General features: G+C 34.9%; 1 protein-coding gene across 4 annotated transcripts in view; it reads right to left on the reverse strand.

The window, feature by feature from the left end:
- The window catches only part of LOC145678674 (uncharacterized), a 327,665-nt gene that overhangs the window by 213,527 nt on the left and 88,101 nt on the right, over positions 1 to 26,037 (reverse strand). For all 4 annotated transcript variants that reach the window (XM_081749068.1, XM_081749067.1, XM_081749070.1 and 1 more), the window contains exon 2: positions 10,791 to 11,702. In XM_081749068.1, coding sequence (XP_081605194.1) covers positions 10,791 to 11,445 — 655 coding nt within the window. In that variant the 5' untranslated portion in view covers positions 11,446 to 11,702. The remainder of the gene's footprint in view (positions 1 to 10,790; positions 11,703 to 26,037) is intronic.

The following is a 26,037-nucleotide window of genomic DNA, read 5'->3' on the forward strand; positions in this document are numbered from 1 at the left end:
GAATTCTCTAGATCCATCTAATGCAGTGTTCTGCAAGGGGTGTGCCGCAGCAAGGTGAAAAGTGTGTCGTGATTTACCTATTTTAAGACAGTAATTGCCGAGTTATTGTTAAGACTACGTTATGCATAAGTTTCGGAAGTTTTACAGAACGCCTATGTCCATCCATCCATCCGTCTGTCTGTTGATAGGTATCAGAACAAAAACGGTACGAAATATCGAGAAGCAGTTTTCTTTGCGATCTATTCACGTAACAAGAATAGGTTCCATCTCCTCCATTAACCTATTCAAACCAGAAGTGCTATAAATCAATCATTTATTGTTTCAACGTTTATCGCCAGAGAACAAAAGGTATAGTGGGTAGCGACTTTGGTTTTTTAACAATCGATTCAGCATATCATGACTACCCGCAACACTACTACAACCAAAAGTAGACGAAATTGAAGAAACAAACTATTTCCGGTTTCAACGTTGATCGTCATAGACAAAAACAGTAAAAAATAACAAGCTTTTTTTGCAATAGACTTACCGTCTCAAAAAAAAAAAAAAAAAAAAAAAACATACCATCAACACTCACAAATTAACAGGAAGTTGTTAAAATTTACTATTACTTTTGTTTTCAATAGTGATGTCCATAGAGAGAAAAATGGCGAAAGAATCAAGTTTTTTTCTTTCAATTGAGTCAGCATCACAAGAATAGGTTCCATTTTCTACGTCTCTATTGAAGCTGAAGTAGTAGATATCAATTATTTGAGGCTTCAATGTTGATCGCCATAGAGCAAAAACGTTAATACATAACGATTAGAGCGATCTTTTACAATTGATTCAATATCTGAAGTAAACGTAACGTCACCACTCTCAAACCAAAACTGGAAGCAGTTACAATTCGCTAGTAATTCCGGTTTCAATGTTTATTTAAATAGAGCGAAAACGGTAAGAGATAACCAAAAACAACTTTTTGACAGATTCAGCGTTCCAGGAATGAATTTTGTCTTAGCGTCAATACCAAATATCTGTTCAAAATGCAGATGGTAGAAAATCTACGACTGTCGGTTACAACACTGATCGCATAATGGATAAAACGGAAATAATAGATTCAATACAGGAATAATGTGTTTCAAATCTTATTTTATTCTTCTATTCCATTTGGAAGTGGTAATCAATTAGTACTTTCGGTTTTAGTTAGCAATGGCTGTTTGGTTCAACGCCCGAGAAACAGGTTCTATCTTTCATTTTATTCCTTTATTGCAACCAGTTGTTATACAGGGTGAGAGGGAGTTAACTTCCTATTGAAAATTGTTTATAATTTTCTTAATACTTAACCAATTTTCATAAAACAAACGTAGTAGAATTGTTATACATTGCTAAAATTTCATATAAACACAACCATTAAATACTAGTTTTTGTAAACAGTCGGGGATGTTTGCGACAGACGTCTACAGATACTACAGCGGTACGATTCCTAAAACTTGGTGAATTTCTTCCTCCAATTTATCAAGAGATTTTGGTTTTGCGCGATAAACTTCATCTTCGTTTGGGGTGGGCGAAAGTCGTAGGGCGTGAGGTCAGGACTACTTGCTGGTCATTCAAAGGGCCACGATGTCCCTAACAGTGTCCTGGAAAATTAGTGTAGAGCCACCCACGGACAGGACGTGCGGAATGAGACGAAGCCCTATCCTGCTTAAATATTAGGTCGTTGTAATTGTCCCACCAATTACAATAGCGAAAAAAAATAATTTTCAATTATAACAAGGTACCGTTCTGCATTCGTTGTGTCCCGAATGACTCGCAATCTTCATGCCGCATCACACTGTTACTTTTGGGTGATGTCGGTTTTTATAAACAATCACCTCGGATCCTCTCCTACCCAATAATAACAATTGTGCCGGTTTACAAACCTCCCAACATGAAACACGGCTTCATCTGACCACAGAACATTACCGAAAAGATCGGACCACTCTTCATACCAAGCATCATCTCTCCATACTCCATCCTATGATCACAGTCTTCTGGCGATAATTCCAGGCAGTAATGTGGTTTCGATAGACGAAAATTCAACTCTTCCTTCAGAACAATTCGGATTGTATGGAGGATTAAAATACTTTCACGAGATGCCCGTTTTTGTCATTTCTGAGGACTTCGAGTGAAATTTCCTGGGCCACTTTCGTAATTTCCTCTGTTCTGGATGTAGAGAGGCGATCGAGTCTGCTGCAAAACCTGTGTCTATTAGCTTCAAATGGCAATTCCTTATGATCTTTACATCTACCAAGGCATGTGGTTCTTTCACACTTTGCCACCATCTCTGTACTTGTATCACGAAGTGGCGTGGTTCGTAACGTGATGACAGCTGAGCCCGTTCATGCAAGGTTAGACGTTGCGCCATAGTTTGCCACTGATATTTGCAATGACATTAGTGAAATATCATGTAATACGTGCTTGTAAGGAAAAAATGTTTTTTGTTTCATGAAACTTTGGTTAAGTATTTAAAAAGGTATAATTTTCAATAGGAAGTTAATTCCTGCCCGCTTTGTAGCTTTATTACTTGACGTTTAAGTTTTGAATTGGCATAGTTTGGAAGTCTACAATAGTTTCACACTGTCATAATAATAATAATAATAATAATAATAATAATAATAATAATAATAATAATAATAATAATAATAATAATAACTCAACTACTGTTTCATTTATTTTTTACAGTATTTCATCCTCTATACAGTATTTTCGTTAGAACAAAAGAAGAATGTTCATGAGTGTAACAGTACGTGTTTCGAAAAAATGTAGGAAGGTACACTCATGTTCGAAATGATTGTCGCATATCTACAACTGTCTTCTTGTAAGAATATAATTTGGTAATGATTTTGCAGCTGATACTATGTGTATGATCGGAAAATGTATATTTGTGGTAAAGTTCATAATAAAAGAATTATAAATACGAAAATTAGAATGAGTAAAACAAAATGTTGCTAAATGACCAGGAAAGTTTTATTTTCGTTTTATTGTTTTTATTTACTGCTCTTTTGACATGAAATTTTCCACATATATGTCTTTGCCGATTATACACATACTAACATTTTAAGAAATAGCGGGAGAATTCGTTATCAAATTATATTCCTACAACAACATATTTATAGACATGCGACAATAATTTTGAACATGAGTGTACGTTAATTGTAAGCATATCCAAACTAATTTCACTCCTGGACGAGTAAAGGTCACTAACTTCTTCACAACCATCTATGCAGATTAAATTCCTTTTCATGTTACTGCACAGTACTCCTTGATTTTGTCATACTACCTTGAATGATGAATTTTTCTTAATATGCAATTAAGGATTACTTTTGAACTTCTCTTTGTAGTATGTTCGTCCTATTGCTACTCCGATGACTATTTTTTACAATAATAATCATTATTCATGAGGAAGAGAGGGCAATATCCGATCCTTGCTCACAATAGAATTATGAGGGGGGGGGGACAACTGCCTCTGGCGCCTAGACCCTGCTTGCTCGTACTCTACATTGTCTAGTGTCCACCGAGGTCCAAAGACCTCAAGTAATGGATACAAAATACTAATGTTGTATAAATAATATATAGCTGCCGAGTATTTATCATGAACAGTAACTCAATTTGCTATTTCTTAAGTACTAACAATCTAAGTATACGTTAATGACATAATATTACGAGATAAACACAAAATCTCGACATCCAAGTTCTGAGAACATAACTGCAATCAGAATGATACATTTTGGTCTTACAAATGGGCATGAAATGATTTCCTGACATCTTTTCTGAATCTTCTGTTCTGAATCTGAAGTCAAAACACGCTGTTTTAATCGTTTCGCACAGATTTGGAGTTTTTCATTCTGAACGATTTGTCCGAGGCCTCGGAAAGCGCTTTTACTCAATAATATATCTACACTAGATCTCAAAGGAGATTCTGCTAATTCCTTATTCTGTGTCAAACAACTTGATTTGTTTTAATTCGGTTTAAAAAAAGAATTTACGTAACAAAAGACTATTTTTTTTTGTCTTAAAATTCCGAGACGATTTCTTAAATAAATTAAGCTCTCAGACGTGGTGGGTGCTTCGTGAGATGAAAGAACAAAAGCCCGCCCCTTCTCCTTTCTTCCTTTTCCCTCCTAACATACTTTTTCTTCACGAAAGAGAAAAAATATTCCTTTTCGTCTTTTATTCGATTTTTCCACTGTTGACGTCATAGTGTTCAAGGACATTGAAGGAAAGTTTGTGCCAGACTTGTTGCATATTTCGTATTTTTTTTTTTTTCAAATGTCCGAACTCGAAAAAGAACAAAGTTTACTGCTAATGAAGAACAAAATATACTTAAATCATAATACTGTACATTATATTAGAGAAGCACAGGGCATTCATTAAAAATAGTGGAACTTCGTGAATAGATAATGCGGGTAACTTTTTAATATTTTGAAAGAAGTAGAAAATTTAAGCTGTTTACGTCTGTTTGAATCTCTCTCTGAATCTGTTTGACTTTCAAAATTGTACGAAATTGTTCGCACATGCACGAATTATCACGAAGTATAAATTACGAACCTAATTATGATTCATACGCGAAATATACGTGGGAAAAGTTTTCCACATAAAATTATATATATATATATATATATATATATAAAACTCCAATTTTTAAAAATGCATTGTTAGGGATGCGCATGAGACATTATACCGAAAAATAATTTGGAGTCAAATTGTTTGTCTGGAATTCTTACTTTGTCAAAAAGGGTGGCATCACTTTTTGGTAGTAGAACAGAAACTACCATCCTACTTATACTCTAGGCCAGGTTGTGTAGGACATTTAATGGAATGTTTCGTCATTTGACTTCCAAGATCTCTGGAAGGTGAGATTCCGTTCATACCATCGCATATCAGCAGCAACAGGGCACCTGGCATTGGAAGTAACTGGTATTTATTCTCTAGAAATATCTGAAATGTTTTATTACCTTGAAAGTTTTGAGAACAGGTGTGTGCTCATGCTGACAAGAACAATCACCAGTGGTCCTACACTATAATAGATGAAATGACCCAACATCATAACGCTGCAACAAGTAATTCCTAGTGAACATTACTCCCTCTGGTAGACGGCGTTCTGCGTCGATTAGAAGTCACCGAACCAAAAGGATGTGTGTAGGTTTGGTAATGCACAGAGCTGATTTTCACTTCCCTTCTTGCCAGTTGTGATAGTCCCAAATCAACTTCATCCTCTGCTTTTTTTTTTTTTTTTTTAATTAATGATACGGGGAATGGGTAGCTCACTAGCTCACTCTGCCTAAATAACCAAGACAGTGGGCTTATGTTCACAATGTTCTAATGGAAACTAATACCGACTGCTTGCTGCTGCCTGAAACCTCTGATGGTGGCCACTGACTGTGAACGAGTTTAGACAATTTTCGGTAATCCGGGGCGTTCGCCATACCTACAACGTCCCTTAATCTTCCACTTTTAAATCAAATACCATAGTTGATTTGACCTGTTTAAGTCCGTGATTATTGTTTTGTTGGACATCAAACTGAGGTGCAATCTCACAATTATAATCTTGTCGAGTTCCGACATCTCTGTACCATGTGCCATTTAGGCACTTCACAATTGATTCTCTTGTTCACAGTCACACATCAGATATGTTTAGATCACTTAACGCACGGATTCAGCAAATTGTCACAGGTAGCCCAATTACTTACTTATGAGGGTATTTCCGAAAACATCCAGCGTGACACTGAAATCTCGCACCACTAAACCGTTCATGGTATACAGTGTTATCTGTGGAAGAAATAAATTAGTTTCAACTTTCAGTTGCGTCAGTTCGTTGGAACCAGTCGCTGTGCGTCGAGCTGTCATACAATGCTCCATTCCACACGGTTGTTGTTGAAAAGGCTGCAGTCAAAGACTGGCTTCGAGGTGATTCAATATAGTCTATAACCCAGATTGAAAGGAGACTGTGGTGGGTCATGTAGCCAGAATGGAAGAAAGTAGACTTTCAAATTTTAACTCGAAACGCAATCGGAAAGAGTCCGAAGACTAAGCGCAAGTAGGAGGTCTATATTACTAACAAGGCAACATCTTATATTGATAGTAGCATTGCCCAATCAAACAATATGCAATCGGTAAAGGAGTAAAGAAAAGTGAGAAATCCAAAGTTTTACGGGCCGACACCCAGAAACACAGGAGATACAGAGGAAAGAAGGATCTAGAATCATGTGAAGATAGAAATGCAAAAGATACACTGACACAGAAAGAACTTCAAAAGGAATAAAGAAAATCAAAATGACATGTATACAACAGTATAGTAAGCAAACATTGTACCCACAGACAGGCTCAATAACATATGTAATGCAGTGTTGCCAACTGAGCAAAAAATGAAGTTTTGTTAAATGGCACGGAACACAAATTATAACATGTAGAAAATCTAATTATGAGTAGAACCATACCTCTAAAGTCATGGTGTACAGTGTTGCCAATGTTTAAGGATAGGCCTATATGAATTCCTATATGAATCTCGGATGTAAAAGAGTGCATACAATACACGATTCAAACTTGTTAAAACCAAAATATGAGACCACAAACAAGAATATAATCACTGAAGTACGAAAATAAGGGACGAAGCACAGTGTCCAGGCAGGTTTACCCAAGTGGAAAATCAGAATAGTATCAAACACAACACACAAAACTGAAATGATGCATGCTCTTGGATTGACAATTGATTAACAAGTTCATTTTTCTGATGCACGTAATATTGTATCACCTCAAACATTACTGGTGGTCAATTTTTCAGTGTTGCTGTTGATGAAGCGCTCCGCAGTGTGTTGATACCGTACTGTATGTAATCTTCTACAACCAAGATTCATACAGGCCTATCCTCAAACGTTGGCAACACTGTACACCAAGACTTCACAGGTATGGTTTACTCATAATTAGATTTTCTACATGTTATAATTTGTGTTCCGTGCCATTTAACAAAACTTCATTTTTTGCTCAGTTGGCAACACTGCATTACATATGATGTTATTGAGCATGTCTGTGGGTACAATGTCTGCTTACTATACTGTTGTGTAAATGTTATTTTGATTACTTGAATCATTTAGAAGTTCTTTCTGTGTCAATGTATCTATTACATTGCTATCTTCACATGATTCTGGATCCTTCTTTCCTCTGTTATCTCCTGTGTTTCTGGGTGTCGGCCCGTAAAACTTTGTATTTCTCACTTTTCTTCACTCCTCTATCGAATGCACATTGTTTGATTGGGCAATGCTACTATCAATATAAGATGTTCCCTTGTAAGATGGATCTCGCAAAAATAGAAATATATGAAAACTGGATTCAGTTGCCAGTGGAAAACTGGATTCATAAGGACAGGAGTCAATGAAGAGTTTCTGTGAATGCGGCATTGAACCTCATGGTCTCAGTGGCCAGAGATAGATAGCGCATGTATACCTTGTTAAAATGTGAATTTCTCTTGTTTATTTCCTTTCTCAACAAATGCAATAGACTGAAGAACTTTCTGTAAGTCTAGGTAACATATCTATTCCGACAGGATGGTCGGTATTAACGGCTATTTTAATAACATGTTATGATTAATTGTACCAATTTTGTGGGGCAGCCGAATTAGCGTTTGACCTAGACATTTGTTTTCATATTAAAAACTTGTTTATAGTAACGTTGCCAACGCTAATGAACTCTGCTATTTGCAACCACACTGTATGATTTTAGTGGCATGAAAACTGTCACCATATTGCTAGCTGAAAGCAAATTTCTTATTGCAATTTTGAAAATAGTGCGTCGCAATCTCATTGCTTTATGAGTTACAGCATTTTATAACAAGAATGTTATGCATTATTGCTTGCCAGTGATTCATTATATTTTTAGTGAAAAACGATAAATGCATCAACTATGCTAAGGGACAGAGTTTATTGCGTTTTAAGTTCCCTTTAAATACTGCTATAGTAAATGAGAATGCTGCGGTGTTGCCACGATTGTGTCTACCTTGTATAAGCAGAAAACGAGATATATCTTATCTACTCACCTGCGTTTGCTTATCCTCATTTCTTTAGAAATGACAATGTCGCGTCACGACCTTCCTTTCATTCATTTAGCCCACATATCATTGATTATGTTCTACTTTAGTTCAACTTAAACTCATAACATTTCGTAGTACTATAGAAACTTACTTTAGTATCTCTGTGCTGCTGGCTCGATTATTATTTTTTAAAAATTTATTTTCATTAGCTGTACAATATTAGGACGGCTTCAACCAGTCACTTCATATACCACGAGCAATACATTGTATATCAATAAGAAACCTTCACAGTATGGCAAAATGCTACTCCCACACCTTACCATTTCTACTCAAACTGAAAGAAGAGATTCTGTCAGTCTGTTTTTATTTTCAAATAAGTCCTGAAACTAGTTTCTTGTTTACCGACAAAGAGTAAGCAAGAAGAAGTGAAACAGAGAGAGAGAGAGAACTTTTCCGAAGCGATATCACAGGAGGAACTCAGGATAAAAAAAGAAGAGTAACAGAGAGAGAGAGAGGAACGAGAATAGATGTCGAAGAAACGACAGAAGTTTCGGGAACAGCCTTCATCACTTGCAACCAGCGGGAACGAGAAAAGAGAAAGTTCAATTTACTTTTTCCTTATTTTCTTCCTCCTCTGACGGTGTTGGAAGCTTTGAAAAGCAGCTCAAGTGAAACTTGTTCTCTAGTTTTCTTTTTTATATAAAAAGTTCAGTAATTTCCGCCATTATTTCTTTCCTATCTTTTTTTCTCCTCCCTAATATCAAGTGTGGTTAGCAAAAGACAAAGAATGAGGAAGGTATTCAATCTTTTTGAAAAGAGAAGTGTATACTTCGGGGCATTCTTCCACAAAATTATACTTTCTAGTTGTAGTTTGAAACAAATAATTCAAAAGGAAAGAATGATATGCTTTGTGAACATTATTTTCAGGGACGTAACTAACTAACTAACTATATAGGCTATGGAACCCAGAGATCCAATGCCACTTTCACAAAAGCTCTCCATTGACTTCTTAGCCAACTGGATCCAGTTTCTACATTGTATTCCTATTTCTGCGAAATTCATCTTAATATGGTCCTCTCATCTGCGCCTAGGTCTTCCTAATAGTCGTTTTCTGATTGGACTTTCAGTTCAAACTTCGAGAGCATTCCTATTTCTTCCATTTTGGCTTTATGGCCTGCCCACCTAAGCCTCCTAGACTTGATGACCTTAACAATGTTCGGTAAACGGAATAAATTGTGCAGTTTTAGTTATGAAGTTTCCGCCATTCACCATTCCCGTTCGTCTTGAGTCCGAATATTCGTCTCATGATCTTGTTCTCAAATACTTTCAGTTTACATTCTTCCCTCAGAGTAAGCGACCATGTTTCGCAACCAACAGGCACGATTATACGATTGTTTATTTTAAGCTTCAAATTCCTCGTCAGAATTCGCAACAACAAGAGATTTTGAACTGAATAATAACACGAATTCCTGCTTATGGAAGACATTTAATTTCTTCGTGAATACGATTTTGGTCTGATTGATCCTAGGTATTTGAAAGTATTCACTTTTGATATTGTAACATATCCTGAACTTGCAGTATTACGATCCCAACGATCTTCCATGTATTTAGTTTTCTCTGCATTTACTTTTAAACCCATGTCCCAGCAAGCGTTTAGTAAGACCTCTGCACTTCTTTCTATTGTTCTCCGGTCATCACCTATTAAATTTACATACAGGGGCAGGATATTCAGGGGATATACATTATAATTTTTGGGAATGAAGAAAAACTATGGAAATTCATGTAAATCTGTTATTAGTTCCCCTTTCGTATAAACTTTTCAGGCACTACATGAAACCTTAACCATGGAATATGAAATCTTAACCATGATTATGTATCTTATATCCCAGCAACAATCCAAACTGTGACTCCCAAGCTAGCCGAAGACTACTCTGATTAACCGGGTATTGTAATTCCCATTTTTTGGCCCTTCTTGGCATACTTCAGTAAGACATTTCATTCGCATTAACCCAATATACTTAACATTCGAGGTTCAAACCAAGTGAGAATTCCGAATAGAGAGGACAAATGTTTTGAAAATATTGAAACATTCTGTGAATATTGAGTACGAAATATTTATATTAATAATACATTGAGTGTTACTAATATAGAAAAGGGATATTTAATTCACTGAACAATATTCATTTAACAAGAATGTTTTGAAGTTCAGTATTTTTGAATACAGTTGTAACCTTGAGAACTATTCTTTAAGTTTCCAATATTATCTCAATTTTAGATTGAATATATATTTGGAATACACTTACAGGTCCTATTGTATGCATACCTGGGCATTCATAAGCAGTTTTTTTTTTGTCAAACACGAAACCTACGAAAAATTTCGAACAATGTTCATAGATAATTCATCATTATGCTGAAGAAAGATATGAATTAAAATGCAATGCACAAATTAACAATGTCCTTCACATGAATATTTGTTTAACACTATACTACATTAGGTATATCTCCTGCTCTGAGGATTAAAAACAAACACCCATCATTGGTCTGCGCAATATTGACGGTTAACTTAGTACTTGTGTTACGAGCATCAAAGAGAAGCTGGAACAGTCACTTGAGTTACCGTAAGTTCTCGGGAATAAGCTACATAGAAGGGATCGTTTGAAGAAGAGTTACTTTCAATTTATATTTTTCGTTTAATATCAGAGCCGGAAATAAACCATTGGAAATTTATGAAAAATTATGTAATTATACTTACCCATTTCGTCAATTATTGGAGCCATTCGTAAGGTGACACCGACTAGGAGAACGCTCATTAGAAGCAAGAGGCACGCTGTTGCAATAATTGTCCACTTGGCGCGTTTTGGCAGCTCATCAGGATCCACTGGTTTTCTGCGACGTCGCTTTTTCTTCTTCCGCTTTACAGAACCAGTTGCTCCGTCTTCAACTGTAGTCCCACAAGCGGATAACTGTGCAAGAGGTACTTCCTCTTCACACATATTCACTAGCACATGATGTTCTCCCGCTGCCGAATGGTCGGACAATTGCGGAGAGGTGTCACGATGAGGGGAAGGGCTCGGACGTCGCCTCGATACAGCACTACTGCACGTAGATGGACCGGGAGACGAACCTGGTAGAACAGAACTGTCCGATTTCACTGTCCTTTGTCGTCCGGGTCTTACAATGTGGTTTTGACGACCTTGGTGTGAATGACTTCGTGGTCTATGAGAGTGATGTTTGTGTGGTTTGTGCGATGGTTGTCGACTTCCTGGAGGAGTTGCCACCATTGCCGACAGAGCGGCTTCCAGCCGCAATAATTCTGAAGTGACATTGTAATGTGGTAAAGCCGCTTCCAAATCCTCTGTGGAAACGGCTTTGTCCGCCATTTGAGCGGCAGGACGCATAACTACCATAAAGATGTCGGATTTTACGAAACACTTTTACTGCTGGGCACTTACATGTTGTGGGTGTACGTACTGTGCTATGACATTTATAACACTGAACTCAAAGAGATGCTACTGCTTGGGCTTTCGCCGCTACAACCAAACTTGTCTTTCTCCTCCTCCGAAGTTGACCCATGCCTGAACACGGTCATAAATGATCTTCGTAGATTGTCGTTCTCCAGGGTAGTGTAGAAATTATCCAATTCTTTTCTGTACATCACTTGGCACTAAATGACACAAAGATATATTTGTTAACATGCATATGTCATGAATATATCATATGTGGTGCATTTATTACGAAAATTTTCTTTATAGCCTCTTATAATTAAGATTTTATCAAACGTATTGTTTATTTGTTTATTTCCCCATTTGTGTGCTATTTCTGCAACCATTTTATATTACGCTTTTAGTAGCTGAAAATAAACTTTTAGCGTTAAATTCGAACGTAAATTACTTTTATACAGCGTTTAAGATCAGAAAAAGAATCTGATTTTAACAGAATTTCTAAGAACAATTTTACTTCCTAAATGTTATATTCAGTTTCCATTTTAGATATATATTCTTTATTAATAGGGTTCTACTAAAGAGACATACTTAGCAGCATTTGTAATTAATTCTTCGCCATTTTATTATGCTTTTTGTAACGTCATTTTATGTTGCCTATTTCGTTTTAATCAACTACAGAACTTAACGGAAAGTAACACAATGCTTTGCAACATTTTAATGTGAGGTTTGAGTTTTAAAGTTTTTTGTCCTTATGAAACACTTAGGTTATGAAGGATGGGACTACCTTAGCTCTCAACCAGGACTAGAATTCGGGGTAGAAGGCGAGTGCATAGATCATCATGCAGCCAGGCCTCCTACTGAACTGCTGACGTTTGCTGGGTGACACATACCAAAAAGCAGGAAGAGAGACTCACAAGAGTCAAAGTACTTACTTTCCAAAGCCAATACTTTCTCATCGTAGCGATGACAAACAGGTAAATGAACGTGGCGGACAATGTCTCGAGGTAGCATGATTTTGAGAGGTCAATAAGATAAAATTCATTCAAAAAGCTTCTGATCTAATCAAAGCAAACTTAAAAGCATCACGTGTGAAAACTGTGACGAAACAAGGGGTAAAGGTACCACTGTTTATTACAAATCTTTTACAAATACAAGGACTTCTTTGTTGAATGCAAACAAGATGTGATATTTTCCATGAAGTAAAATTTCGATGTCAGCTGACGTCAAATTAGTGTTAATAATCACCAAGTGATGAACTCTTAACTTCGAAGGCTGCTTGGCTCTCAATAGATGAAGGACAGATATACAACATGAATAAAGACTGTTAGTCCTTAGTTCATATCCCGTAACACACGACAATTCCTCATGTTACAGGCTGTCTCTTCATTACACTATCTAGCTCCTCCAAACACATTCTAGATACTTGCAATTGTAGCAAGGAAATATACTCGATATTTCCAAAAATAAAGTAAGTAAAATATTTAGCATTTTAGCATTAAAACATTAATCGTTTTTTCTGCTATTTTGTAACACTTTTAAAGCAAAATTCAATGAAATGAAATGGAATGAAGTTTTATGTCCCACGGTTATGCCGGTTAGGCTAAAGGAGACTATGATGATGAGAGATGAGTGAAATAGTGGAATGAAGAAAGTGGGAGGAAACGGGAGAACCCGAGAAAACCCACGATGCACGGTGTTTGTCCATCACAAAGTCCACACGGCGCGAGTTGGGATCGAACCAGAGACCCCAAGCACCGGAGGTGAACGCTCTACCACTGAGCCACCGCGCCCCCAAAGCAAAATTCAAGAGGAATGGAACGATTAATAGTCTCATGTTGTATTATATTGAAATACTTTACTTAGGTACATCTTTACATTAAAAATCTTCAGTAATTAATAATTGAAACTATTTTTCTCTGTGCCAAAATATACATTTGCTAGTAACCTTCTCATATGACTGTTAGACTGTGTTTTATAAAACGAAAAGAATGTGTGTAAATCATACGTAAACAGAAACCTATCTACGAGATGGTATTATTAAAGCAGAAAAACAAAATGAGTACTTTTTTTTTGGGGGGGGGGTCTTTCTATGTGAGTTGTATGTAACACTTGGAGAGCAGCAATTCCGAAATTTAATTTGGAAAAATGTCTGCGTCAATGGTAGAAAAGAAAGACAAACATGATCATTTTAGATCCTGGAATTATAGGTTTTGAAGAACATATTTGTAGCTAGAATCGAACATTGTATACAGCACGTTTTACGAGTCATTTCAATTTCCATTGCAACGGGTGAGAAGTGTTCTTATTGCTAAGTTCATAAACAAGCGGCTGATGTTTCATGGGATGTTATACCACGTTTCATAAGTACTAGTTGCTTCTATCCAAACGTCGCACGAAAAAAAGGAGTGTTTATATGGCAAAATAATCTTTTATTAAAACACGTTATAAATAAAATTTAATCTATATATATAAAAGAGAACGTACAAAATCCTTTGTCCGCTCATCACGCTAATACGGCTGAACCAATTTCTTTCATTTTTGGGGGGTTATTAGGATTTGGACTCTAGATGGTTTTTATCATATCACTTTAATTTTTAATTACCAGTGTCTTGAGATAATTGACCATTCAAGTGTCCATAACGTACAAATCCTTTGTTATTAGTTCATCATAGGTAAAAATAAACGTATTTATATGCAACCCGCATGACCGTGTCACTCGGCGGGTTAACATAAATGACAGGCGATATACAGCGGAAAATAGCTTGAATCTTCTGTTTAAAATTTTTTAATTGATTTGCTTATTTTTACAGACACTTTTACAATATGCCAGCACCGGGATGACCGCAGCGAAGCGGGGCGGGTTAACATAAATGACAGGCGATATAATGTTAAGATTTACTGCAATCTTCTATGGTTTTTATCATATCACTTGAAAGCGAAAAAGTAAAAATTATCTAAGTAACAAAGTTTATTGCGTTCCGGGGTGACCGCAGCGAAGCGGGGTGAACGCTGCTAGTGTATTTTATATTAAAAATTTTTCCACAGATTCTGCCTTTATAGTTGTGTATTTTGCTATGAAAATTATGAAGGTACAAACAGCTGCTCTAGAATCAGATGGCTAATGTTGATCCAATATATATTTTTTTAATCTATTGAAAATAAAATGAATATTTCAGTTTAACGTCCCACGTTTATGCCCTTTATGCCAAGGGAGACGAGGATTAAGGCAAGTTAATGATGATGGAAGAATTGATGGAATGAGAAAGTGGAAGGAAACGTGAGTACCAAAGAAAACCCACGGACACGATGTTGTCCACCATAAAGTTACTGAGCCGTGCATCGAACCAAGGTTCCTACGCACGAGGTAAGCACTCTACCACAGCCCCTCTTTTATTTGCCCCTCAACGTGCCCTCTTTTATTTTAATCTATTAAAAATCATGAAACATGTATAGACTTTTAAAATGCTGGCCAAAACATCGACATCCAGGGCACGGTTTATTAAAAGCAACATTGGGGAAGGGGCTGTTATCATTGAGATCAAGGCCTGCAGGGTCCTCTGTCGAATTTAATATTGAAGAGTACCGGTATATATATATATTTAAAAAAAATATGATTAGAATATTATTTTATATTAGTCAAATATTAATTGATATCATTCAGTTCTAAAACTACTTTCTGGACTGACGACCCGCTGCGCCTTTCTAAACTCAATTATCTTACTATTGCCCATTAACCTTTTGACTATCATTTTTTTTTTTTTAATGTGAACATTCTTTTATATCTTTTATATGTACGACTCCTTTAATGTGGGATATTCCTGACATCTGTACACAGTTTTGAAAACTAAACACAGTCTCCTGGTCGCATCTGACCCGATGGGAGAACAACATGCATTTTTTTTTTTTTTTTAGAATTTTCTAAAATCAAATTCCGAACGATGTTTTAATTATTCGCATGGGACACATGTGTCCCGATGGTAGTCAAAGGATTAAAGGGCTTAAGTGGGTTCTAGTTTAGAGAATTTCTGTTGAGCTAACTCAAGCTTCATTTCGAATTATTCTTAATCTAACATCCCATACTCCTATGTACTCAACCTACCTTGATTTAAATATCACTTGGAAGAGTTTTCATATAGAAATGAAAGTAAGTATCATATAGGAAATTATCTTAGACGATAAGTTATATGCGCATACAGTTTTGAAGATTTTTTTTTTTATTTTACGGGAGAGATCATACTGACAAGACTCAGTATACAGCAATGGCGGATATTTCCAATATTTGTAGATTTTAATGTTGACGTAAAATGACAGGACTATAAATTAATTAAATCCACGTTACGTTTCTATACTAATAGAAGGCCTATAAAACGGTGATGTAATTTGATGAGTTGATCACAAAACCCGACTCAAGGGTAGGTTGAGCTGCTAATGATTAAGATATGAATTCCATTATTTCTTGAAAAAGAGTTTTTGATATTGAATCTGAGATGGGATTTATATCGCAATTTCTGCATTTCTAAATTCCATTCTGAATTTTCAAACTTCCTAACAAAAGATCTGAATTCAACCTTAGATGGATATGTAGACCTAGATTTGATGCTTCAGCAACTCCAAAAATATAGTGTTGCTCCTTGGATAGTTTTTCTCACGAGACAAGACGAGAAATCAGGTTTTTTCTCATCTCTCTCTCTCTCTCTTTTTTTTTTGTCGAGTTTTCATCTTGTCCTGATTCTAGAATAATTCTTTTTCGTTTCGTCTCGAAATATTTATATTCTCATTTTGATTATTTATGTACAAAATTTATGCCCTACCTTTCACCTTAATTTTATTTTAAAATAGTAACTGTGTAACAGTTTCGCCAACTAATTGAACATAGTTGGCTTTATCAGAATGAAGTCAGTGACAGTGTCTCGGATGAAGCCAATATCTTCAGTTAGTTGACGAAATTGTTACACAGTTTTTATTTTGAAATAAACGTTGGTTTGTATTTTTAGTTTAAGTTGTTTAAGATAGCAAAGCTAATTCGAAGTAGTTAGTTAATTTCATCTGTAAGCTATCAGGATCCTTCCGCATCACGAGAGATCAACGAAGGGTATGATATAACATTTAAATCATATTTATTATTGGAATATATTGTATAAAGATTGAATCTCCTCTTGAATCTGAAAATGCATTTCTCGCTTGGGTATAAGAGCGCCGAGCTAAGAAGTCTGGAGGTGTAGCTGATTCTGGAAGTGAAAAATTCAAAAGCACAATGCTAGAATTTCTGGAAAGGTTCCAGAATGTCTAGCTCCGTCACTGAATTCAACTCTGATCAGTGAATAAATTTATGAGATTCCTCTAATGAAGGAAATATCGACTGATTTCGAAATGACAAAATGAAAGAAAAATGAAAAATAAGCAAAGTAGAACGTAGCTTATTCGCACATAAATTATCCGCAAACTAAAACAAACAAACAAACAAACAAAAAAAAAAAAAAAAAAAAAAAAAAAAAACAAGCAGCCACGCTCGTACCCACTCTTTAAAAAAATAAACTATTATTTTTCTGCATAAATAAGACAATACTGTAATTAGGCATGTTATACAGTCTTGAGTTCTCACGTCTCTTGATTTCTTATATGTATGGAGCATGCAATAGTACTGTACTGTATTTTTTTTAAAGTACAGTATATTTTGAGAAAAAATAAACCTCTGTTCTGTTCTTATAGAAGCGCATATTTGAAAACCCACCATAATCTTTGTTAGAACAACCTTCGGTCCTAATTAATTCCATTCCTATTTTTGGTCAGCATTACAGAGTTGTAGGAAAGAAGTGATGTAGATAGGTTCAATTTTATGCTCTCATTAGTGGATCTGATAACGAATGCAGGAAGAAGAAGATGAGAGGTTTCCCTGTGATCGCGTGTGGGTAGTACTGCTTACGAGACAAGAAAAAAAAAGATGTCTCGTCTCGTAAAATGTATACAAATCCCGTCTCATCTCGTTCTGTACATTTATGTACTTGACGTTTGGAAGTAGTTTTGATAGAATGTACCAAATAGGGAATTCAAATGGTATATAGGTATAATTATTATTTACTTAGGATTAATTAAAGAAGATGAAATATTACCCAGCGGGGTTAATTAATATTTATACCCAAACATAAAAGTCGTTCTCATTACTGAATTAAACGTAATTGATTTTAACATGGCAAAATTTTGTAATACTGTATAGGACCTATATATAAAATGCAAAGATATGAATAAACTTCAGACCTCTTACAAGATAAGTAATGTACAGAGTATCATACAATTAGACAAATACGAGGCAAAAGAAACATTCTATTAAAAATTAATAGATGTAGAAAGTAGCCGGTCTCACTTCGTGACAGAGAAATAACTTCTCTAACAAAAATAACTGAATATTGCGTATGCAGTTTAATAGTTAAATAGTGTTAAATAAATGGTTTAAGCGTAAACTATTAAATCATGACCTAACATAACAGGTTTCCTTCGGACCTTTCTTATCTAAATTATTTACTAGAAGGTATTAAAATATTCAGAATATGCTCTATATTTAGATTATGTTAAATTATATAAGAATGTATAATGTATTAAATTGAAAGATCTACATTTAAATCATAAGTGGAATATATTGTATATTGACTTGCTTACTTTTGAACGTTAATAAATGCTCATTCGTAGGCGCGTATGTATTTTTCTTTTCAACGAGCGCTCACGATTCGATATTTATAAGTGAATATTTTATAATGTTTTGAACATACAATAGACCACTGGTTTCGGAAATGGAATTCTTCCCCTGAGAATACTGAACGATCAGTAACGGAAAGGGACACAGAATACTGAAATAAAATGAACTGTGAAATTATTTAAGGACTCATATTTTTTTAAAAAACAACAATTACCTTAACTTCGTACTGAACAAAACTCAAAATGAACATTGATATTATGTTTTTCCATTTCAAATGTGTTTAGAAATATTTTTTTTTCTTCTCAACTACTCATATGGTTATAATATTAGAATTGCAGCACTTAGCCAAGTCGACTATTGTACTAGTTTTGTCATAAATGTAAACATAACATTAAATTACATTTCACTAATATTCATCAATCACAGCACAAGGTGGATCGCCACCGGGAAGTCAGTACATACTTTAGCTTATTCCCTTAACTACTGCTCAACGAAACGTTACATATTATAAATATTGTATTATAAGATAGAGTTATATTTCAGCTACAATACATGACACTGATTCATCTGATCGTGTCTTCTAATATCGAAAAAGGTAACAAATAAAAGAAAATATTTTATTCGTTTTACAATGTGCACACAAGATGACACTTGCAATTAGATCTTATTAGAAGTGCTCAATTTTAGGAAATTTTTATTTGAATGTGTAAAGTACTTCAAAGTAACGATTTTATTAAGAAATATATATATTGTTTGAACGTTTTTCGTGTTATTTTTCACATTTTATTTAAATATTAATTTGCATTTAAGGAAATAGATTGAGAAGAAACTTGCGCAGAACTCCATAATATGTTGTTGCCAGATATGTACGTTTAATTCCTGGATTCTAGCGTTGCAGTTCGAGAAGTGGAACTCAGCTGTAAATTACGGTAAGGAGGGTCGAGAACTAATTTCTCCAGTAAGTATCCAAGCAGGATTCCATGATTACTTCCTTTTTGTCTGGCACCAGTAAACACTCGACTCTACCTGACAACGCCACACTGTTCAAGCAGTGTTTAGCATGGCACCGACAGCACCTAGTGATCCACCTTATAAACTGTTACAAAGTAAATTAATCGAAACTAATAGATATGCTGACGCCAAGTATGTTCACACAATGCAAAAGAATAGTACAAAATAAAATGTTCGTAGCATGAAAGAGTAATTTCGAAATTAGCCTAATTGCAGCCTAAAAATTCAGCGAGTGCTGAGCACCTACTAAAAATGTACAAATAGGTGCTTGAGCTCCGAAGCACCCACGTACTTAGCGCCTATTTGTCTCTTTCATTATAGAATTAGAATCACCTTAGAGCTTTTATGCTATCAATTAATAGACACTAGAACAATGTTCGAAATCTAAGACTTGGGTGAACTAGTGTTGTCTATGAGACGCTTGAAAGTTCTCGTTTTGTCTAAAAAAATAAGACGAGAATTTTTATGTTTTTCGTTTCGTATCGAACTAAACAAATATATTTCTTTGTCCCCTGTGCTGCACTACGTGTGCGCCTCTAAAGCTTTGATTCGCAAATTTGGTTCTTCATTGCACCAATACTTTTTTTAAGAAGAAAATTTCTGAAGGATTATTTTCAACATATGAGAAGGTAACAAGTCCAGGAGGCTCAGCTGGATAGGTCATGTAGCCAGAATGAAAAACAAAAATAGAGGAACGCTTTTAGAATTTAAACTGGAAATCTAATTGGAAAAAGGACATTAGGAAGACTTAGGTGCAATGGGAGGACAATATTAAGGTGGATTTTGCAGAAATAAGAATACAAAGAAATAGAAACTGGATCAAGGTGGTTAAGAACAGAAGTCAATGGAGCGTTTTTGTGGATGCGGTATTGAACCTCTGGGTTTCATAAGGCCATAGAGTTAGTTATCAGAAGGAATGACAATATATTTTTTTAATAAGAGTACCTAAGTATAATGAATTTTTTTATTATCCATGACGATTTTATATTAACTTGATTTAGATTTGAAAAAGGACCCTTCGCTGCTTCGTAATTATTCTGAAGATAAGTTTCTAATTTTCGTATAGGGATATTATCATCACTCCAGGTACTCCTTAAGCAAATCCTATACCGCACTGTGTATAGAATGTTGTTTTGCGTCAAAATAGAAATTTGTGCATGGTTTGTTCAACTATTCCAGTTTTACGTTCAAAAGAAAATATATCGGAACTCACGTCTGCGAATTTCCTTTCTGAAATGAAATTAATGTAAAAATATTAGCTAAAATTTTTCCTTACAATGTTGGAAACTCTGAACTTTATTGGAGCCAGCAGAAAAAAAATCTAACATATAGTTATGAATGTTTGAATAGCTGTGAAAATGTAATCGCATTTGTTTGATTTATTCGAGAATATATAACTTTCTGTAGAAGTTGACCAAAAAGGGGAAAAAAAAAAGGAAAAGGAAACGTAATGATGAAATGTTCGTGAAGTCAGTCTCTAAAGTTGTCTACCATAAAATTATTCTACTTCAGAACTTTTATTGAACATTTAAAATCCTAAAGGAATTAACCGATAGTTCCATTTATACGTATATCGGGTGTCAAAAAATTCAACCTCTTATGAAAATTAGCAAAATATCTCGCTAAACATAAGTTCTGCAACTCGTTGTTTCAGAGATATAAGCTGCCGAAAGTACAAGAAAATGAACTTTAAAAGACGTATATTTAAAAAAGCTATGCAACGTAGAAAGGCCAGCTTAAAAATCACTTTCGAAGTCATACCTACTCTATTTAAACATGTTTTAAAACCCTTCAATGTGTTCGCAAGAGATTTCACAAAGGGATGTAGGAGTCCCAGATAGTCTGCCAAGTATAAAAAGAATAGTCGAAATGTTATATGCATGGAGAGTTTTTTTTTTTACCCATCTGGTAACAATAATTCATCTGCACCAAGCAGTTATCAAAACATACAAAATGGTGGATACTTCTCCCAATTCATATACATCAATGTGTGTTTTTTTTTTTTAAAAAAAAATCTTGGATATACGATCTGGAAATTTTCCTTCTATCGTAAAACAGATTAATTCGAACCCTAACGGAGCATAGTATTTGTTTGATCTTTAAATTTCTTTCTGCTGAAAGAAAGTGTTATATACTGTATTATGTGTGTATGTATGGCATACACTATTAACCAGCAGATCGCGCCTATTGCTTTTTTTCTTGTCTTTTCGAAACTGTAAAACAAAACACACACACACACACACACACACACTTTTTACGTACACACTACTTTTTAATGATGGAATAAAAATGAGAGAGAAAATTGAGACCTACGAGAAAACCCGCGGATAGAAGCCCACCAGAAACTCGTATAGTCTGGGATAAAACCAGAAGTTAGCACTCTAGCACTGAGCCACCATGCTCCTAGATGCAAGGAAGTATTGCAATAATAAATTACATGCTATTTATAAATAAATAAAGATGGAGATTTGAGTTTGGCGTCCTTTTCAGCAGCGAAGCTATATGAGACGTGGACCTACAGTTTAACGTGGGATTCAAATCTTATGAGCTCCGCCAGGAATCGAACCTGGATGTCTCACGCCAAACACTTATACGCTAACCTCTTAACTAGTTCCTTCATAAATAGAGAGAACACCACCTCTTAGGAGAAACAAAATATATGCAGTTCCTCTTATATTAATGATTGGCTGTGGAAGGAAACAAAGTTAAGACAAGTTTAACTTCGAGAAAATTATTCAAGCTTAATGTGATTCCCTTAAACTCACAAACACAAATACACAAAAGAAATCCCTTATTGTCTTCTTATACGACAAACTCATCCATTTACTTAAGAGAGACAAAAGAAGCTTTCCTGTTCGCAGTTCAAGGACAAATTTAAAATTCAAATTTGGAGGTGATTAGGGCAAACAACAAGAAGACATTAGGGAAATGGTGTGAGAGTTTGGGACAGCAGTTGGACGAGCCTCTTTAGGCAATGCTTTCAATAATGCGGCCTTTCCTGAGGCTCTGGATTAATCCAAGCGCTCTGTAATGTAGAAAACGTGCGCTGGAAATATAAGTTAGCTTTTCTGCCTTTCCCACCTGACTTCCTCACACTCCAGCAGTTCGTTCTTTCCAGCGAGTCCCCTGGAAAACTGTGGTTTATGGAAGCAGTAATCGAAATACGAGATAACGCCATTAAGAAGGTTTTGTTAGGAGCTGCCTAAACTTCAATTATGTTTAGCTCAAAATAACACATCTATGTGAAATCAGTGTTGTTGCCTCTGTTTTACGCATTCTTGCTTTTTTTCCGTAACTAAAGAAAAACTCGTAAAATACGTGGAAGTAAATTAATATACAAAACAAAAAATATATGTACCGTACTCTTAATTATACCAGGAAAATGAGATTTCAGATTTTTCCCAGACTGCAATAAACTTCTATGATATTATGACTCACCAAAAAGAGAGGAATTCTCTTTTAATATTCTTAACGAAACTCCGAGTATTCTGTACACTTATTATTTCATCTTATTATTACGACATGAAGTTGTCATGATCAATAAAGAAATCTTATGCCCACAGGGAAACTTTATAAAACATGACGTTATAGGATCTATTTTACGGAAAATTGGACAGGGATAAGCTCTTTCGGTTAATAAGACTTTATAACTTCATCATAATCACGTAGCCTATAATTTCTTTAGGATATCTGGAATTGTGATATATGAGTTCTGAGTTAGAAATTAAGTTACTTATAGAAAATTTATTAAGTATTATACAAACTTACAAAATGGTCCAAAAGTCTTATCACTCCCTGCATATTGTCCTTGTCCTTGAAAAATCATAATATCATAGGTGACAAAAACGCCAACTTACAGAAGGCAATCAAAACAATATATCATACGACGTTGGGTGTGACATAAGTAAAAGATCTTACAACACATTGTCCGAATTGATTTTTAATTTTCTTAGTTCTTTGAAACTAAATATGCTTAACAAACTTTTAACACTCTTTTACGATATCCTGCAGGCATGAAATGTGGACTCTGGTAACTTTAAAACCTTTTTTTATTTTTAAATACACATATTATCCTTGTAATAAGTTTGCTATTATGTATAAGCAAAAATCTTCCCAACCTAACGTAGCCTACATTAAAATGACACTTAATAAACTTTCTTTTTTTTCACGTGACGATTTAATATGCAAAGATTTTGCTAATCATATTGCTGTTTCGAAACTGTGACACTCCTTTCACTATGTATATTATATAGCGAAAGAACGAGTATATTCTCCAGCGCATTTTTTTCCTTGAGACCTTTTGGACCTTTCGTCATCTGGCAACATTTCCGAAGAATGATAGGAAGCTTTTCGAGAATCTTTTATATAAAGATACACTTCGTAAATTATTTCACAGAAGAAGTCGCTGCATAATTTTGTGCCGCAAAATTGACTAACTTCATTCAAAGAACCTTCAGTACGCAAATAAATTACGCGACTTTTATTGTGAAACACTAGAGTATACCGTCAAAAATTTTCAAAGTTATGTCACTAGCTAACTAGAGAACGGATGTTATGCAAAATGAGTATTTCTTAATAATAAAGATGTGATAAACTTCATACCGAAGTTTATTTGGATGATTTTTGCTCCAATTTAAGCACAATTTATTTTTTCTATCTCATTCTAGACTGCCTATTTTGTTAATAAACGCCAATATTGCCTATTCTTTGTATTTTTCGTCAAATCAAAACCAGGGTAGAGTCCAGAAGTTTCTTGGCGGGGGGCATGCTTCTGAGATGATATATATATATATATATATATATATATATATATATATATATATATATATATATATATATGTGTGTGTGTGTGTGTGTGTATGTGTTGCTAAGTTATAGTTGGAATATTAACTTTGACATTTCTACATTATACTAAATCCCCCCTTTTTTGTAATTTATTTGTTTATGAAGGTGGATCACGATTTACGTATTATACGTATTATAAATGTTGCACTATAAAAACAGAGTATTATTTCATCTACAATACAAGATACTGGTTCATTTGGTTGTGTATTCTGATATCTAAAAGGGTAACAAATAAAAGAAAACACTTTATTCGTTTTACAATGAGCACACAAGGTGTCACTTGCTGTTAGATCTTATTAGATCTGTGCTCAGTTCTGTGAAATGTTTACTTCTATGTCTAGGGTATTTGAAAGTAACGATCTCATTACGAAATAAGAATATTGTTTGACCGTTTATCATGTTATGTTTCACATTTTATTTAAATATTAATGTGCATTTAAGGAAATAGATTGAGGGAGAACCTTGCGCAGAACACCATAATGCATCGTTGTCAAATTTGTCCGTTTACTGTGGCAGTCACTATAGGGAAGTTCGTTATATGTAGCGTTGCAGTTTGAGAATCGGAACTTAGCTGTGAATTGTGGTAAGGGTGGAAAACTATTTTCACGTAGTGAAAGGTTGCCATTTTGATATGTACTCACAATAATATAGACATTCCATAATGATAATGAATAATAGACAGAATGTTACCGAATGTCTTGAACTCAGTTAATCAACCGTTTATCGTAATATACGTATAATATTTCTAAGAAACTGGGTTTACCTTTATATATTTACCATGTTCGTCTGTCCAGGAGACAAAAACCTCAATAACAACTTGATCAATTATCAGCTAATTTGGTCAAACTGTATGGGTCAAAAGTTTCGAATCAAAATTGTTTTGGAACCGATAATCAAACCGGACGTAATAGACATGAATCATTTTCGATTTCAACGTTGCTCATTATAGAGCCAAAAACGATAACAAATAGAGAGATACAGTTTTCTGCAATCAATTAGGCGTTCCAACAATACGTTACATATCCATCCTTAACTCTGTACTAAAACTAGAAGTGGCGGAAATCAACCACTTCCAATTTTAGTGTTGATTGTTATAGAGTGAAAACAGTAATAGATAACGAGAAACAGTTTTCTGCTATCAATTAAGTGTCCCAAGAATATATTTAATCTTCTCTCTAACGTTTCTATTAAAAAAAGGAAGTGGGAGAAATCAACTAATTACTTCCGGTTTTAATGATGACGGCCATAGAATAAGGACGAAAAATAGATGGAAAAGAGAGGCAATTTCTTGCAATCAATTAAGTGTCCCAAGAATACATTCCACTTCCATCCTTCAGTGTCTAATAAAACCGGAAGTGATAAAACCACTAAGACTTCCGGTTTCAATATTAATCTACGTAGAATAAAAATGCTAAGAGATAGCGATAACCAGTTTTATGTAAGTGATTTAGTGTTCTAAGGATAGGTACCATATTTCTTAACTCCTTATTCAAACCGGAAGTGAAAGAAATCAACAACTTCTGGTTTTGAAGTTGATTGTTATCGAATGAAAACGGTAACAGATAGTGAGCAGAGTTTTCTGTAATAAATTAAGCTCCTAAGAATATATTCCACTCCAATCTCTCTTAAAATCGCTATAGGTAAAAACTGTTATAGATAGAATCTGTTTTGTATAGTCAATTAAGCCTACCAAGAATATATTCCATCTAATCTATCTCTACTAAAACCACAAACCAAACCAAACTTCTTCACATAGTATACATGCGACGCTGCTACTTGCTGAAATGTGCTTTTGAACTATCTTGCTCAGTGAGTTATTCTTTTAAAGTTTGTGATAATAGCACTTCGGCATGAGAGAAAATATTCAAGTTCCCATTTGCCTTACAGATTTCCAAACTATCCTATGCATAAGTATTGGAAGTCCATCTGTCTGTATGTCTCGCGACAGTTATCAGAGCAAAATCGGTAAGGTATATCGATAAACCATCTTCACCCGCATTCTCTTTAAA

Source organism: Thermobia domestica, chromosome 2 (assembly GCF_964235325.1).
Source record: "Thermobia domestica chromosome 2, izTheDome1.hap1.1, whole genome shotgun sequence".
NCBI lineage: Eukaryota > Metazoa > Arthropoda > Insecta > Zygentoma > Lepismatidae > Thermobia > Thermobia domestica.